Genomic DNA, 14206 nt, shown 5'->3' with positions numbered 1-14206 from the left:
AAGGCCAGGATTGAAAAGAAGGACCGAGAGACTTGCACCTGTGACTAGCAACAGGCTGTTTTCTTGTTCCTCCATAGTCATGATTACCCAAGGCTCCTCGATGGAGATGACGGTCTGGCCAGAGGGAGAAGGCAGACCATGCCCCAAGCCCTCTCATTCCTGTTGGACTAACTGGTAGCATGGGTCTGAGCTCTGGGGCCTCCACCTCAGAGGGCAGACCGATCTCCAGTGGTCTCCTTTGCATGCAGGGCATGGCCCATGGGGTCTCTTAGGGCAGTTCCTCTTGAGGTGGCCTGACTTTTAACAGTGGTAGCCGATGAATGCAGTTGTCGAGTTCTTCTTGGAGCCCCGGGAATCAGACCTGGGATCTGTTTCTCTTAGTGGTGCAGCAAAAGCAGCTGCTTTTTCTCAGTCTCTTTGTTTTCTCTCCTTGGCCGCCTCCTCATCATGGCTATAGAATACTGAGGAGGCAATTCTTACTAACATCTCAAGTGAGCTATCTGGGGTGAAAGCCATTCTTTGTAACTTTTTCTCTCCAGGTTCCTATTGCTTTGGGACCCCACAACCAGTTAGTGTCCTCTCCCCAACTGTCAGCACAGGCAGCAGGAATCCTGCTGCAGACTTCTCCAGAGCTCCACCACAGCCTGTACTGTCAGGGGAAGAATGGCTTCCAATGAGTCTCTGCAGGTATTGTGCAAGGTCCTCCTGGTTTACAGCTTGCGAGCGGCTCTCGTGACCCCAGTCCACTGGACCTCTGACTCCGTGGGCTTAGTCTGCATTCTCATGTTCTCTGAGTCCTTGTTCAGCAGCTGCTCCTCCGCTGGCTCTGGACCTTTCTGGTTCCCAATGGCAGGAGGGACCTTTACTCTTTCATCTCAGCATTCTCCCCCGGTAATTTCATGTAATTTCTCAAACTCACCAATTCCTTCTTACAGGTGACTCTCAATATATTAACACAGATTTTCCTCATTTTTCCCCTTCCAAATCAATTTTCCCACCAGTTATATTATCCTGCTGTAAGATCTCTGCGGGCCCTGAATTATTCTTTCCCACTCCTCCTCACATTCACTAAGTTCTACAGACTGTTCCTACACAAGGCCAGTAGAAACCTGCTGAGATGACACAGCGTGGCTAATAAAATTCATGAGGGTTCAAAACAAGGGTACCTGGGGGGAATCCTTTATTTTTTCAAGTCCCTCCCTCTGGGTAGCTCCTCCTTTTTTTCCCTGACCTGAACCTGCCCGCATCAGCACTGATGACAGCTTCTCTTCTTATCAGTCATTTTCTTCCAGTCCTAAAGTAGGCCCTCATCTCTTAGCAAGATATTAGTAAAATAGCCCCTAATGAGAAGAAACTAGGGAGGGATTCAGCCCTCTTTTAGGCCAGTGCTTTCTAATTTGTGGACATCCTAATCCTCTTAGCCCTTGGGATGGCTAGAAGACCCAGGCCAATGGTCTCCAATTTTAAGTAGATCATCAGGACTTCTTTTGGTTTTTGGTTTTGGTTTGTTTTGAGTTTTGGTTTAGGAGACAGGTTCTCCATATATAGTCCAGATGTAGCCCAGGCTGGCTTCTAACTTGCAGTGATCCTCCTGCCTCATCCTCCTGAGTGCTGGTATTACAGGTGTGTGCCACCACGCCAGGCTCATCAAGACTTCTGATCCCCTCCTACTTACAACAATGTGCAGTAAAAATATTTTCTACCTATGTTATGTGAAAAAGGTTGGGAAACAATGCTAGGAAATTAACTTTACTAAGATAGATCTAGCTGGGCATAGTGGCGCACACCTGTAATCCTAGCACTTGGGAGGTTGAGGCGGGAGGATTCAGGAATCTGAAGCCAGCCTGGGCTACACAGTGAGTTCAAGGCCAGTCTGAACTACATGGCGAGACCTATCAATAAATAAATAATAAATAAATAAATACTGTCTAATACAGTCCTCCACAGATGGTTTGACACAGTCTACCAAGTGAAGTCTAAACTGCTTGCCAGGCACTAATGAAGGCCCTGTGCAGTCTCACAGCAACCTGCATGTCCAGATCTGCCTTCACTTCAGCCAAACTGGACCACTCCCCATTCTCTTGTTCTCATCATTATTTTTACACCATTCCCTTCACTTAGAATATTTCCAGTCCCCTGCAGATGAAATACACATACCAACCCATCCTTTAAGACCCAGTTTCCATGTCATCTGCTTCATTAGCATGGCATTCCCATTTTCTAGAGCAAAAACTGATTCTCCTTAGTCTGAAATACACAGCAACTATTATAGCTCTCTTATGGCCCTATCTTATTCTGTCCTGTATGACACAGATCAATATATTGTAAACCTTTATTATCCGCTCTCCATCAATATAGAATGTGAGTTTTGCCTACCATTTCCTTCCAGTACCTAACACATTTCCTATATAGTGCAAACACTAAATTACTGAATTAAATAAATTTACAATTTATAGTGCATATCAGTGTAATTTCTGACAGTTCTACATCAGTAAATTTCAAGAAATAAAATCATGAAACAACAGAAGCTATGGCTGGGCATGGTGGTGCATGTCTATATACTAGCACTTGAGAGGTGGAGGCAGGAGTTCAAGGCCAGTCTGGGCTACACAGAGAGACCCTGCATCAAAAACCAAAAAAAGAAAAAGAAAAAAAAAAAAACAGAAGCTATAATGGAAAGCTACAAAAGACATACAGGTTTTAAGGCAGTTTCCCACAATGCAAATAGAAGAATCAAACATTTATATTAGAATATGTGACAGTAATTTTCAACTTAGACAAGTCTGAATAGTGACTATTCTTCCTCTCATACATTCAATAAAATCCTAAGTCCTGAGTCCTGCCCACATACGTTCAATAAAATATCTGAACATGAAGGCTGTTTCCCTAACAATGAGCAAACAAATGCTGGCTCGGTCTTCTTTCACTTCTGCCTCTGGAGTGGCTGCCAGTATTTGCTCCACATAAAGGGGGAAGCTTCAGAAGCCTTTAGTAATCTTCGGGGAAAGAGGCACAGAAGTTGAAGTGCAAACTGGCAGGAAGAGGAGGAGGTGCGGGAAAGGGCAAAGGCAAATCCCCTACCTGGGAACCGCTGTGCTGTCCTGGAAAGAAAACCCACTGAAGTGGCTGAAAGGTTGCTGCTGAAGCAGGGAAAGCTTCGAGAAAACATCTTTTAACTCAGTTCAGGAGCAGGAGATCCCGTGATCTCCAAATCCGTAGGCTCACTGGTACTTATTAGTAAACATTCACAGAACTTCCTGGATTGTCCCTGGCTGGGAGGGGGGGATGGGGGGAGGGAAGAGGCAGGGTTTCAAACTACTAGTAATCTCTGTTAGTCTCACTTTCAGGGCAACTATCCCAACAAGCTCTCTATAAATAAATTTTCTCTCATTTTAAAAAATTAAAACTGGACAACCAATAGTGGTCTCACTTGAATCTCTCTTGAATCTATCCTCACACTAGAATTAATCAGTTGATTAGGATCCATGGGATCACTTTCATTCCGCCACTCCTCTCCCTTGAAAGATTCAAATACAGAATAAAGTCCAAATTTATTGACTGTTGATAAAGGACTCTGTAATCAGGCAACACCTTAACTTTGTCCTTTGTCTATCATTTCATCCTTCATTTTCTATTCATTCATTCTTTTTATTCATTAATTTTTATTCATTCTATTCATTCATTCATTTCTTTTCTATTCATTACTTTTACAAATGAGTAAGACCCTATAAAAGTATGTCCTTAAAAAGGATATGGCCGGGGCTGGGGATTTAGCTCAGTGGCACAGTGCCTGCCTGGCAAGCACAAGGTCATGAGTTCGATTCCCAGTACTGGAAAACAAAACAAAAAAAAAAAAAAATGACAACAACAAAAAAGGATATGGCCATATATGACTGTATTACTTTAACAAACATTTTGAGAACCAATGTATCAACCACTGTTTCAAAGTAAGAATAAGCCAGGTGTGGCAGCACAAACCTGTAATCCCACCACTTGAGAGGATGAGGCAGGAGGACTGCCAACAGTTCAAGGCCAGCATAGCCTACATAGTGAGTTTTAAGACTCACTATGGGGTTGGGGATATATTTCAGCAGTGTAAGTGCTTGCCTGGCAAGACTGAGGTCATGAGTTCAATTCCTGGTACCAAAAAGAAAAAAAAAAAAGACTCACTATGAATTACATAGTGAGACAGTGTCTCAAAAAACCAAAAAATAAATAAGAATATCAAGAAATAAAAGTCAACCCCTGATCTCCAATTTACATGATAGAGTATTCTTCATAAATTTTTATGCCATGATGTGCTTTTGTTCTTTTATTTTTTATGCCTTTAAACAAATTTTGCCCCAAGCAAGGCATGGTAGCACATGGTTTTAATCTCAGCACTCTGGGAGGCTAAATAAGGAGGATCCCAACTTCAAGCCCAGCTTGAACCATTTAGTAACTTAGCAAGACCCTGTCTCAGTTAAACAATAAAATAAAAATAATAGAGAGATATGATTATAGCTCAATACAAAGACCCAGGGTTAAATCACCAGTACCAAAAAACAAACAAAAACACTTTTCCTGCCTGAAATGTCTCCCACTTTTCAGAAATCCAAAATCTACTTCTCTGACCTTCTTGCCCAAAGGCTTTCCAGTAACTCTCCCAGCACTGCCAAGGAGATGCTTTTAATACCAACATGTCTTCCTAGAAAAGTTGGAAGTCTAATTCATGGGGAATTGTAAAAAACTATCAGAAGGCAGTGTTTTAATTTATTGTATTTTTCCAGTGTATGATGTATAAAGATGGTTGAACATATATTTTGATAGCAATCAATGCAAAATAATTCATAAATTTGTGAAATTTTATTGAAATGAGAGTGACACTAGAAGTATATGCTAAAAGGCAATGGTATTGCTGCAGTAGTGTATCTCCAGTTGTGAGTTATTCTTGTTTATGAGGATGGTACCAAAGCCATCAAATGTGATTTTCAAAATCAAGTCTTAATTATTAGGCTTTCAGGTCCTTTAAACTGGAACGTGGGTGTTCTGAATAGCATAGATATTGTGACTTAAAAGTCAGTTACCAGACCTGGCGTGGTGGCACATGCCTGTAATCCCAGCACTCAGAAGGCTGAGGCAGGAGGATGGTTGCGAGTTTGAGACCAGCCTGGGCTACAAAGTGAGCTCAAGGCTAGCCTGAACCACATAGCAAGACCCTGTCTCAAAAAGACAAAAAAAGTCAATTCCCTAGCCAGGCATGATGGAATATGCCTGTATGCCCAGCACTCTGGGAGGCTGGGGCAGGGGGATCACAAGTTTGAGCCCAGCCTGGGCAATTTACTGACTTAGTGAGACCATGTCTCAAAATAAAAAATAAAAAAAGAGGGCCAGGGATGTAGTTCAGTGTGAAGGTCCTGGGTTCAATCCCCGGTATTGGGCAAAAAACCCAGTTCCTTAGTTTTGATCATACCAATTTAAATGATCACATCAATTTCCTGAACATGCAAAGAACCAGGATATAATAATTATATTACAAGATCCAGTCTAAATCTGTTGGCCTTACTTTTTTTTTTTCTTACTTTTCATATTAAGAATAAATGCCTAAAAATAATTCAAAACATTTTTAATGATGGTAGGTCAGTGGGATTATCTTTGTATACCAAACAGTGAAGAACTCTAATAAAATGATTCAAATTTAGGTCACATGTCATATTAAATATAGTCTTTAGTTGCATTTAATTTTTTAAATTTCATTTCCAGTACTTCATTGACCTCTAACCTATCCTGTCTATTTAACCAATTTTTAAAGTAAAATAGTAATCTGATGAAATGAAATTTTACTTTAGAGTTTAGAAGGCAAGAAAACAAACATGGTGTCTTCTTTAGGCATTCCAATTGCCTGTGCAGTTTTTGCAAACGTATCCAAATTTGTAACTGCTTATACTGAAAAAAAATATATATATAAGGAGTGAACTATCTATATGATTGAAAAATGGGAACTGTGATTTTTAAAAATCTGATTAATATAGTTATCCCATGTAGTGATATAGCAAACTGACCTTTTTAATAAAATCATAATAGTACTTTATATCAAAGGAAGAAATTGTAGCCTGAGTAATAGGGACCTTTAGCCCAAATTAACTTTCAAATTATAACAGGATTAGCTGGGCATAGTGGTGCATGCCTATAATCCCAGCACTCAGCTGAAGCAGGAGGATCACCAAGAGTTCAAGGCAGGCCTGGACTATATAGTGAGTTCAAGGCCACCTTATTACCAAGTGAGACCCTGTCTCAAAAATATCCCCCCTCAAAATTATACTAAGGTTAAAGTGACTTGCCAAAGTTATCTTGTTTGAGCGAATCTCCTTACTTTTCAATCACTAATTTCTATCCCATACCACAGTGTTGCTAAAGCTTCTGAAATCATTTCATTAACTACACACCCTGATGTAATTAATGTGTAAAAACCCATTCATACAAGGTGCTAGTTAGTATTTTCTGGTTTTTATTATACCACTTTATCACAAGAAAATAACTTTAAATCGAATTTTTATTAGTCATATATAAAAACTAATAGTGAAAGCAGTCAAATGCTACTATTACACAGCAATAGCACAGTTATATTTTATCACATATTGTGAAAACAAATTACCTTAGACAAATTACTTTCATGTTTTAAAGTTCTTCTATAGTACTGACTGCTAAAAACATTTCAAATAAAATTATCTGCTACTTAAAGTCATTTAAAAGAAAAAGTACAATATTGTTAAACATAATAAAATTAACTGAGTCCTTTTTTTTAGAAGTTAAAGAAAGGCTAGAAGTCCAAGGGGAAAAGAGAGGAAAAAAAAAAAGAACAAAGAGAGAAAATAAAAAAGAACTCATGTAAGATTTAAATAATTTACATTTTTAGAAAATGTGCCAAATATTTAACCCTCAAAAGTTCCAAAAAAAAAAAAAAGAAAAGAAAAGTTCCATACTTCACATTAATTTCCAGCTTAAAAAAAAGTCCAGCTTAAAGTCCCTTTTACGACTAGAAAAAAAATTCTCTATTTCAGATATACATTTTCTTTAATGACTAGGGAGCTTTCAAAGTATAAAGGTCATTCTTTTATCACAATAGTAACAGGTTTAAATTCCCAACTTATTTTAAGTACACATTTTACTTGTGCAGTGTGTCTGCAATCACTGTAAGCCTCTGTCTCAGGAGCTCTCTTTTTTCTATCAGAAAGTTTTCAATAGTATCAGCTTCTTTGAAGAGTCCATCTATCTCATTAATGTAGGATGCATCTAATGCTGCTCTCTCACTAATAGGAAAAGAAATTTATATTAAATTGAAGTTATAAAGTCGAAAAAGAAGTTATAAAGTCTAAATATATCATCATGGTATGTTCTTTATTATACTATATTTAATATAGTATGATATATTTAATAGAATATATTTAATAGAGTATAATTTAATATAATTAGCTATTTCATTTAAATGGCTTTGGACATGAGAGAGCTTAATTAATGTACTCATACTTTTCAGGAAAAGGTTAAATTAGTCCCACAGATACACTTAATTTTGCTCAAAAGAGCCTTCTGACAGTAGAAAGTACATCTTCTGCACTATAATTCTAATAATAAACTATGTAAATTATTTTTATAGCCACACAAACCATTACTCAAGTATAATGATTGTCCAGTAGTTTAAAACACCACTACTTTTTTTTGTGTGTGTGTGTGTTTTTGAGACAGGATCTCACTATGCAGTTCAGGCTGGCCTTGAGCTCACATTGTAGCCCAGGCTGGTCTCGAACTCTCAATGATCCTCCTGCCTCAGCCTCCCAAGTGCTGGAATTACAGGCATACACCACCACTCCTGGCCTTCATAATACACTATAATCTCAGGCCAGTAAATATTTAAATGCAGGATTCAAATATATATAAATAAAACATAAATACATAAGATACTTATCTTTAATATCATTTGATGAGTACAATTAATTTCATCAAGTGACATTTTTCTCAAAGAGATATTTACATAAAACTTAACATTAGTATTATGGTCCCTAATTAGAGACCAAAATATATCCAATCTAGTAGTAGCTCTGACAACAGCAAAACAAGAGATGTTTAAAGCAAAAGTTGTGGTTAGAATCTGAAAATAATCCATTATAAGGAATTTGAAATAAAATAAAAATTTCAAAGTTTTGATTACTTGATAGATTTTTTTCAGCCAGAATTAAACTTTCCATTACAGCTTCCAGAAGAAAACTATTTCTAACATAAAGATCTAAGAGAATACACTGTACTTGCCTTAAGATCTTTGCATATGTAAAAAACATTAGATTAATTTCCTTGCCCACATCTGTTTAAAAAAAAACACCGAATAAGTTATGAAATATAACAAATCTGTATGAATGATCAAAGTTTAGAAATATATTTTATACATCACCATTCAACTCTTTCTCCAGGGCCACATCCTTATAAAATAGTGCAGAATAGTCAGAGAATGATGAATCTGATTTTCCAAGAGAGGACAGCAGTGGACTATTTGGCATTTGAGGCTAAGAAAAGTTAAAAAAAAAAAAATAGGTTCATTGCCACTGATAAAAATCTTAGGACACATACATTCCGTTTATTTAAAAAAACAAATACAGGGTGGTGGTGCAGCTGAGGGGTAGAATACTTGCCTATCATGCTTAAGAACTGGTGTTCAACCTTCAACATTAAAAAAGTACATGAAATATTTTTCAGAAAAAGAGCAAACATGCTCAAAAGTATATTTTATACACTTGAAATTATATTATCAAGGAAACTTTTAGACCCAAAAATTACCTTCTTCCACACACTAAATTTTAAATTTTAAGTTAGATTTTGAGCCAGGCATAATGACACACAACTGTAATCCCAGCGCTCTGGAGGCTAAAAGGAGGATTGCCATGACTTTGAGGCCGGCCTGGGCTACATAGTGAGTTCTAGGCCATCCCAGAAAGCACAGTAAGACCCTGTCTCAAAAAAAAAAAAAAGATTCTGAATACACTTTAAATCTTGAGCCAGTAGATGTTTTCACAGCTTTACAGCAACAATAATTTGGACAACAGTACTTGCAAAATTATGTGACAATATGTGTTCAAGGAGCAAACTAATATCTCAAATGCAAGAGATCAATGGGTAGGGACACAGGTAAAGCACTATATACAGGGGGGCTCTTCTTTAAAAGATCAATCAGTAAAGTATCTAGGTAACTTTCTTGTTATAGCAAAAATTACATAAAATTCTGTGTCATAAAAGCATGAACTCCATTCTGTCTGTAGATCCCAAGTTACCAAAAAGGAATCTCCCAATAATTTCTTGCAGGTCTACACTTAGTGAAAACACAGCTGGAATCAATGTGAACAATCCTAGCTCTTGGTATAGGAAAATGCTAACTACCACTTATCAATAGAATTTCCTTAAATGGAAGAAATCTGAAAACTATGCAAAACAATAAAAGATAAATCTCTACAAACTTAGCTTACCTCCACTTCTCTTGGCCTCTTACAATTTCTAGAATCAGGTTTTACAAGGTGGCTTTCCATCATCTCCTGGTAGCACAAACTATAAAGTTTAGAACAATGTCAAAATTCAGGTAAACTCCATGCTACAGCTCTCTTGAATCCTTTCCTTTTTCTATTCCTACTGCTGCTATTAAATTCTCATGACCTGTCAGTTACCTGTACTTGATTCCTCCCTAATTCATCCTATCAACTGCTATTTGAGCAATTCAAAACTCTGATCACTGCATTCCCTTCATTTATAAACCTTCCATTTGATAAGTTCAAATTCCCTAGTATGGTATCCAAAGTCCTCCATCACCTGGGGCCAACCTACCATTCTCATCATTTTCAAATACTCCTCTGTGTGTACTCTGTCAAATTAATCTCTTTGACATTTCTGTCTTGTTTCAGGACTCGCTTGTTCTAGCTTCCAAAATCCTAAATGTTAAAACAGATCTTTTAGCTCATCTCATTCAGTATCTCTATCTCACTCTCTTTTATACAAATGAAAAAACAAGAACAGAGATGGTTAACCAAGTTCAAACAAGACCAGGCCAGACCATAAACAAGATCTCCTCACCTTCCTAATCTAAGATTGTTTCTACTGTCCTACCTTATCTACATATAACAACAAATTCCTTTCCATAGATTCCAAAAGGTATTGCCGGGCGTGGTGGCGCACTCCTGTAATCCCAGCATTCAAGAGGTTGAGGCAGAAGGATCTTCGCAAGTTCGAGACCAGCCTGGGCTACAAAGTGAGCTCAAGGCCAGCCTGAACTGTATAGTGAGACCCTGTCTCAAAAAGACCGGGAAAAAAAAAAAAAAAAAAAAAAGGTATTTATCCTAGGAGTCTATAACATTAAGTTTAAACTTAAAGAAAAACTATTGCAACCTATAAGGGTCTATACATCTTAGACATGAAACCTACATTAAAGTTATCGGTTTACTTTTTTAAAAACTTACGCTGAATTGATCTGATCAGTCATACATAATATGTGTATAAATCTACATATGACAGTAAAAACAAATTATAGGGAAGGCTGTTTAATAAATTCAGTAGAGTACAATGGGTGATCAAAAATACAGTGAATGTTAAAAAATGTTTAACTTATTACAGTAAAAGACACCTTGGCATTAGGCTCCCTCAAATTATTCTCCCTCACTTTGAACACTTTCATCTTGAGCACTCATCATTCTTGCCACTTCCTGAAGCCGTCTAGGAGTCCTCTGTTGTGTGCGTCTTTCTAAGGTGTGATAAGAAATACAGCGAATGCTGCTGCTGAGTGCCACCCCACAAAAGCCAGGTGCCTAAAACCATCATGGTGTGTCCTCATCTCCCGTATTCACCAGATCTGGCACCACACAACTTCTGGCTCTTCCCAGAATATCAGTAATGACCATGAACGGTAAATGTTCAGAACGGCTTCTGGGGGTTGGGGATTTAGCTCAGCGGCACAGCGCCTGCCTTGCGAGTGCGAGGTTGTGAGTTTGATTCCCAGTACCAGAAAGAAAGAAAAAAAGAAAAAAAAAAAACCAGAACGGCTTCTGAACATGAAGGTCGCCATGACAGCACAACGAAACGTAGGAAGGAAGACTTCCAGGCCTGCTTCTGCAAGTGGTGAGAACAGTGGGATAACTGCTCTCGGCAAGGGGCAACTATTTACAGCCGGATTAAAAGCAGTGCGTCTTCTACTCTATACACACTATATTTTGCGATCACGCCTCCTAGCTCCACATCCTCACCAGCGCTCTGCAGATACACTTCGGCACACCCGCAGGCAGACACTGCGCACGCGCGACCGTGCCTGGGGGGCCGGGAACGCGCAGAGCGGGCGCCTCGCTAGCTCGGCGTCTCCGCTCCGTCCCGTCTCTCCCTTTCAGTTTTCCCTCTCGCACCTTTCTCAAAGTGAGAGAAAATGTTCAAACGCCGGATACAAACTCTTATGGTTGGGGGATTCTGCCTCTGCAAAAGTAAATTCGTTTTCTGCCGCCACGTAAAGCCCCACGCCTAACGCGGGTCCGCGGCGGGCTGGTCCCCCCGCGGGACACACACCGAGGACACCGCCGCCCGAGGCTACGCGACCCGAGGCGCTGCTCACGAGGCTGCTGCCATGTCGCCGCCCTTTCCCCCTCACGTGCCCTCAGCCCTCTCCCGCTGCTTGTGCCGCGGCCTCACTGAAGACCCTAGAAGGCCGCTCCCCTTCTCTCTCGCTGCCTTGTTTCACACTCGGTTACACTCTCGTGCGCACTCGGCCTCCGGCCCCACCCAAACCCCCCACTCAGCCGCCCGCCGACCTTCTTCGTCAGCGAAAGCGCGGGAGTGCGAGGCGCGCCAGTGCGCAGACTCCGTTGTGAAGCCAGGCACGCTCCCGCCAGCCAGCGCGCGAGTCACGTGACGCGACCGCCCTGCCCCGCCCCCGGTTGACTGGCATCTGGTGCAGCCACTTAAAGGGAGATGCTCTCCGCTTACGTCATCGCCGATTGAGAATCTTCTGGAAACAGAAGTCTCTCGTTTCCACCCAGTGTATCTATGGAAACAAGAGGAAAATCTGAAATAAATCTCAAGAAAAAATAAAGAGTGACGAAATTAAACCTAGGGTGTGTCCCAGAGGTTTGGAATGTCAGCAAAAGAGCACGCAGCCAGACTTGGTGGCTCATGCCACCAGTAGTTCAGAGGCTGAGGCAGGAGGATCGCGGCAAGTTCGAGACCAGCTAGAGCTGCAGAGGGAGTTCAAGGACAGCCTAAACTCCACAGCCAGACCCTGTTTTCCAAAAACAAATAAACAAGAAAAGCACACATCACTACACTTACCTCTTCTTTTCAACTAGATGTTGTTGGTCCAAGTCCTGTGCTGACAGAAAGGGCCTAAATCTGAGGTTCTGAGGTAGTCTCACCGGCAAGCAAGGCTTCTAGATCCATACGCTCCATTTCTGTCGCTTTTTTCTTCTTAGTGCAACAAGAAGAGGTTCCGAATCACACCTTGTTTTTTTATTTTTGGTTTTCTGAGAAAGGATCGCACTATTCAGTTCAGGCTTGCCTCGAAATCACTCTCTAACCAAGGATGGCCTCGGACTTCCAGCAATCCTCCTGCTTCAGCGTCCCCTGGGCTGGGATTACAGGTGTGCACCTGGCAGAATCGCACCTTTCAGGAAAATTTCTTTCTGGATGTTTAATAAGTTTAGTCGATCTGTTGGCAGCAGCTTTGAAAAAGGTATTTTGGGATACTGCATGGCTTACGTACTTGTGGCATGTTTGGGTGCTTTAACATTACAACTTTGACATGCAATTTCACAGGTAGATTTCTAGACTTAAGCTTCGGTTGTTGGTTTTAAGGAAAACATAACACAGAGGTCACTAACATGCCTTAATGAACTCTAGGTGTGCAATATTACACCTTAGAGAGCTACATTTAACACACATACATTATTGTGGGGGTTTTTCCTTTTGCATTTTATTGAAATGTTAGTTGTCATCAAGACTCAGAAGTATTGTGTATATATATTTACTTGCTCTTTGTGAAAAAGCCAATTGTTTTAAGTACCTAGAAAACAGGCCCAAGTTTGAATCGTTAATATTGTGAAATACAAAGCACTTACTAAATACCATATTAGATAATTTGGTGGAAGTTATTGACAGTCTTCGAAGAATCCTACTGACTGAGGAATGATAGCAATCTGCGTTAAAAATTTTACTATCTATAATAAAATAAAAAGTAGTACATTTTCATAAATCAAATGTACTCACTGCAAAAGATTATCCATCATTACAGAACTTCCTACTTTTATGCAAAATATCCTTTTATGAAAAAAATACAAAGATTTTTAAGTTTGTCAGTATCTTTACTTGTTAAAACATAAAACCGTCCACTCGATGTTTCTCTCTTCTTCATTATTATCATTACTGCAGGGTTTTTGTTTGGTTGGTTGGGTTTTTTGTTTTCTTTTGTTGTTTTTGAGACAGGGTCTTGCTTTATAATGCAGCCTGAACGTAGCCCAAGCTAGCCTCAAATTCAAGGCGATCCTCCTGCTTCAGCTTCCCAAGTACTAGGATTGCACACGTGCACCACCACATCTGGCTACTGCTGCTTTTTAATGGTCCATTAAATCCCCAAATTTGGTGACTACTAATTTATTTTCTCTCCCATACTTCATATTTTATGATATCTAAACTGCTGATTATCACCTGGTCCACATGAAAAACTGTGCATAATACATAAATGTTCTCTCATCAGGTTTATACCATGGCATCTCATTTTATCTTTAAAATCTTAAATTCATTGTATAAACTAAGTGGTTAAGAATGAGTGAAATGACCAGGTAGGGTGGTACATGCCTATAATCCCAGGCAAGAGGATTGCTTCAAGTTTGAGGCCCGCCTGGGCTACATAGCAAGATCCTGGGCTGGGGATATAGCTCAGCAGACACAGTGCCTGTCTGGCAAGCATAGTGAGACCCTGTCTAAAAAAAAAAACAAAAAAAGAATGAGGGGAAGGCTGTATAAGCGCAAAGTTACTCAGTGCTTTAAAGTCTTCAAAGGGTAACATCTCATTTAGTCTTCACAACAACCCTATGAAGGATGCAGGACGTGGAGACACTTGTGTTGCTCTATATCAAAGGGGAAAACGAAGTTCTGAAACTTAGAAATCCTCGTATTGCGCATTCTACCTCCTTAGAGCTGGAGACCACTCACTGGCAATGGA

General features: G+C 39.8%; 2 protein-coding genes across 8 annotated transcripts in view; both read right to left on the bottom strand.

Moving 5' to 3' along the window:
- Positions 1–3256, bottom strand: part of Bco2 (beta-carotene oxygenase 2) — a 34627-nt gene extending 31371 nt beyond the window's left edge. Inside the window, exon 1 of one of the 2 annotated variants that reach the window (XM_005378119.2) lies at positions 3082–3256. In XM_005378119.2, the coding sequence (XP_005378176.1) occupies positions 3082–3169 (88 nt within the window). In that variant the 5' untranslated portion in view covers positions 3170–3256. The remainder of the gene's footprint in view (positions 1–3081) is intronic. The other variant, XM_013511045.1, reaches the window with a different exon arrangement.
- Positions 3257–7034: 3778 nt separating this feature from the next.
- Positions 7035–11879, bottom strand: Tex12 (testis expressed 12). 6 transcript variants are annotated; one of them, XM_005378115.2, is made up of 6 exons: positions 11250–11396; positions 9841–9944; positions 9489–9567; positions 8423–8534; positions 8284–8335; positions 7035–7289 (listed from the first exon to the last, which is right to left on the bottom strand). In XM_005378115.2, the coding sequence occupies exons 3-6, from the start codon at positions 9549–9551 to the stop codon at positions 7145–7147; spliced, it is 372 nt and encodes a 123-aa protein (XP_005378172.1). In that variant the 5' UTR covers positions 9552–9567; positions 9841–9944; positions 11250–11396; the 3' UTR covers positions 7035–7144. The 6 variants fall into 6 exon arrangements, with proteins under 6 accessions (XP_005378172.1, XP_005378170.1, XP_005378173.1 ...); XM_005378113.2 differs by lacking the exons at positions 9841–9944; positions 11250–11396 and adding an exon at positions 11802–11879; XM_005378116.2 differs by lacking the exons at positions 9841–9944; positions 11250–11396 and adding an exon at positions 11560–11792.
- Between the last annotated feature and the right edge of the window lie 2327 nt (positions 11880–14206).

Source organism: Chinchilla lanigera, unplaced genomic scaffold (assembly GCF_000276665.1).
Source record: "Chinchilla lanigera isolate Chin_1 unplaced genomic scaffold, ChiLan1.0 scaffold00011, whole genome shotgun sequence".
NCBI lineage: Eukaryota > Metazoa > Chordata > Mammalia > Rodentia > Chinchillidae > Chinchilla > Chinchilla lanigera.
This window is presented reverse-complemented; position numbering and strand designations above follow the sequence as displayed.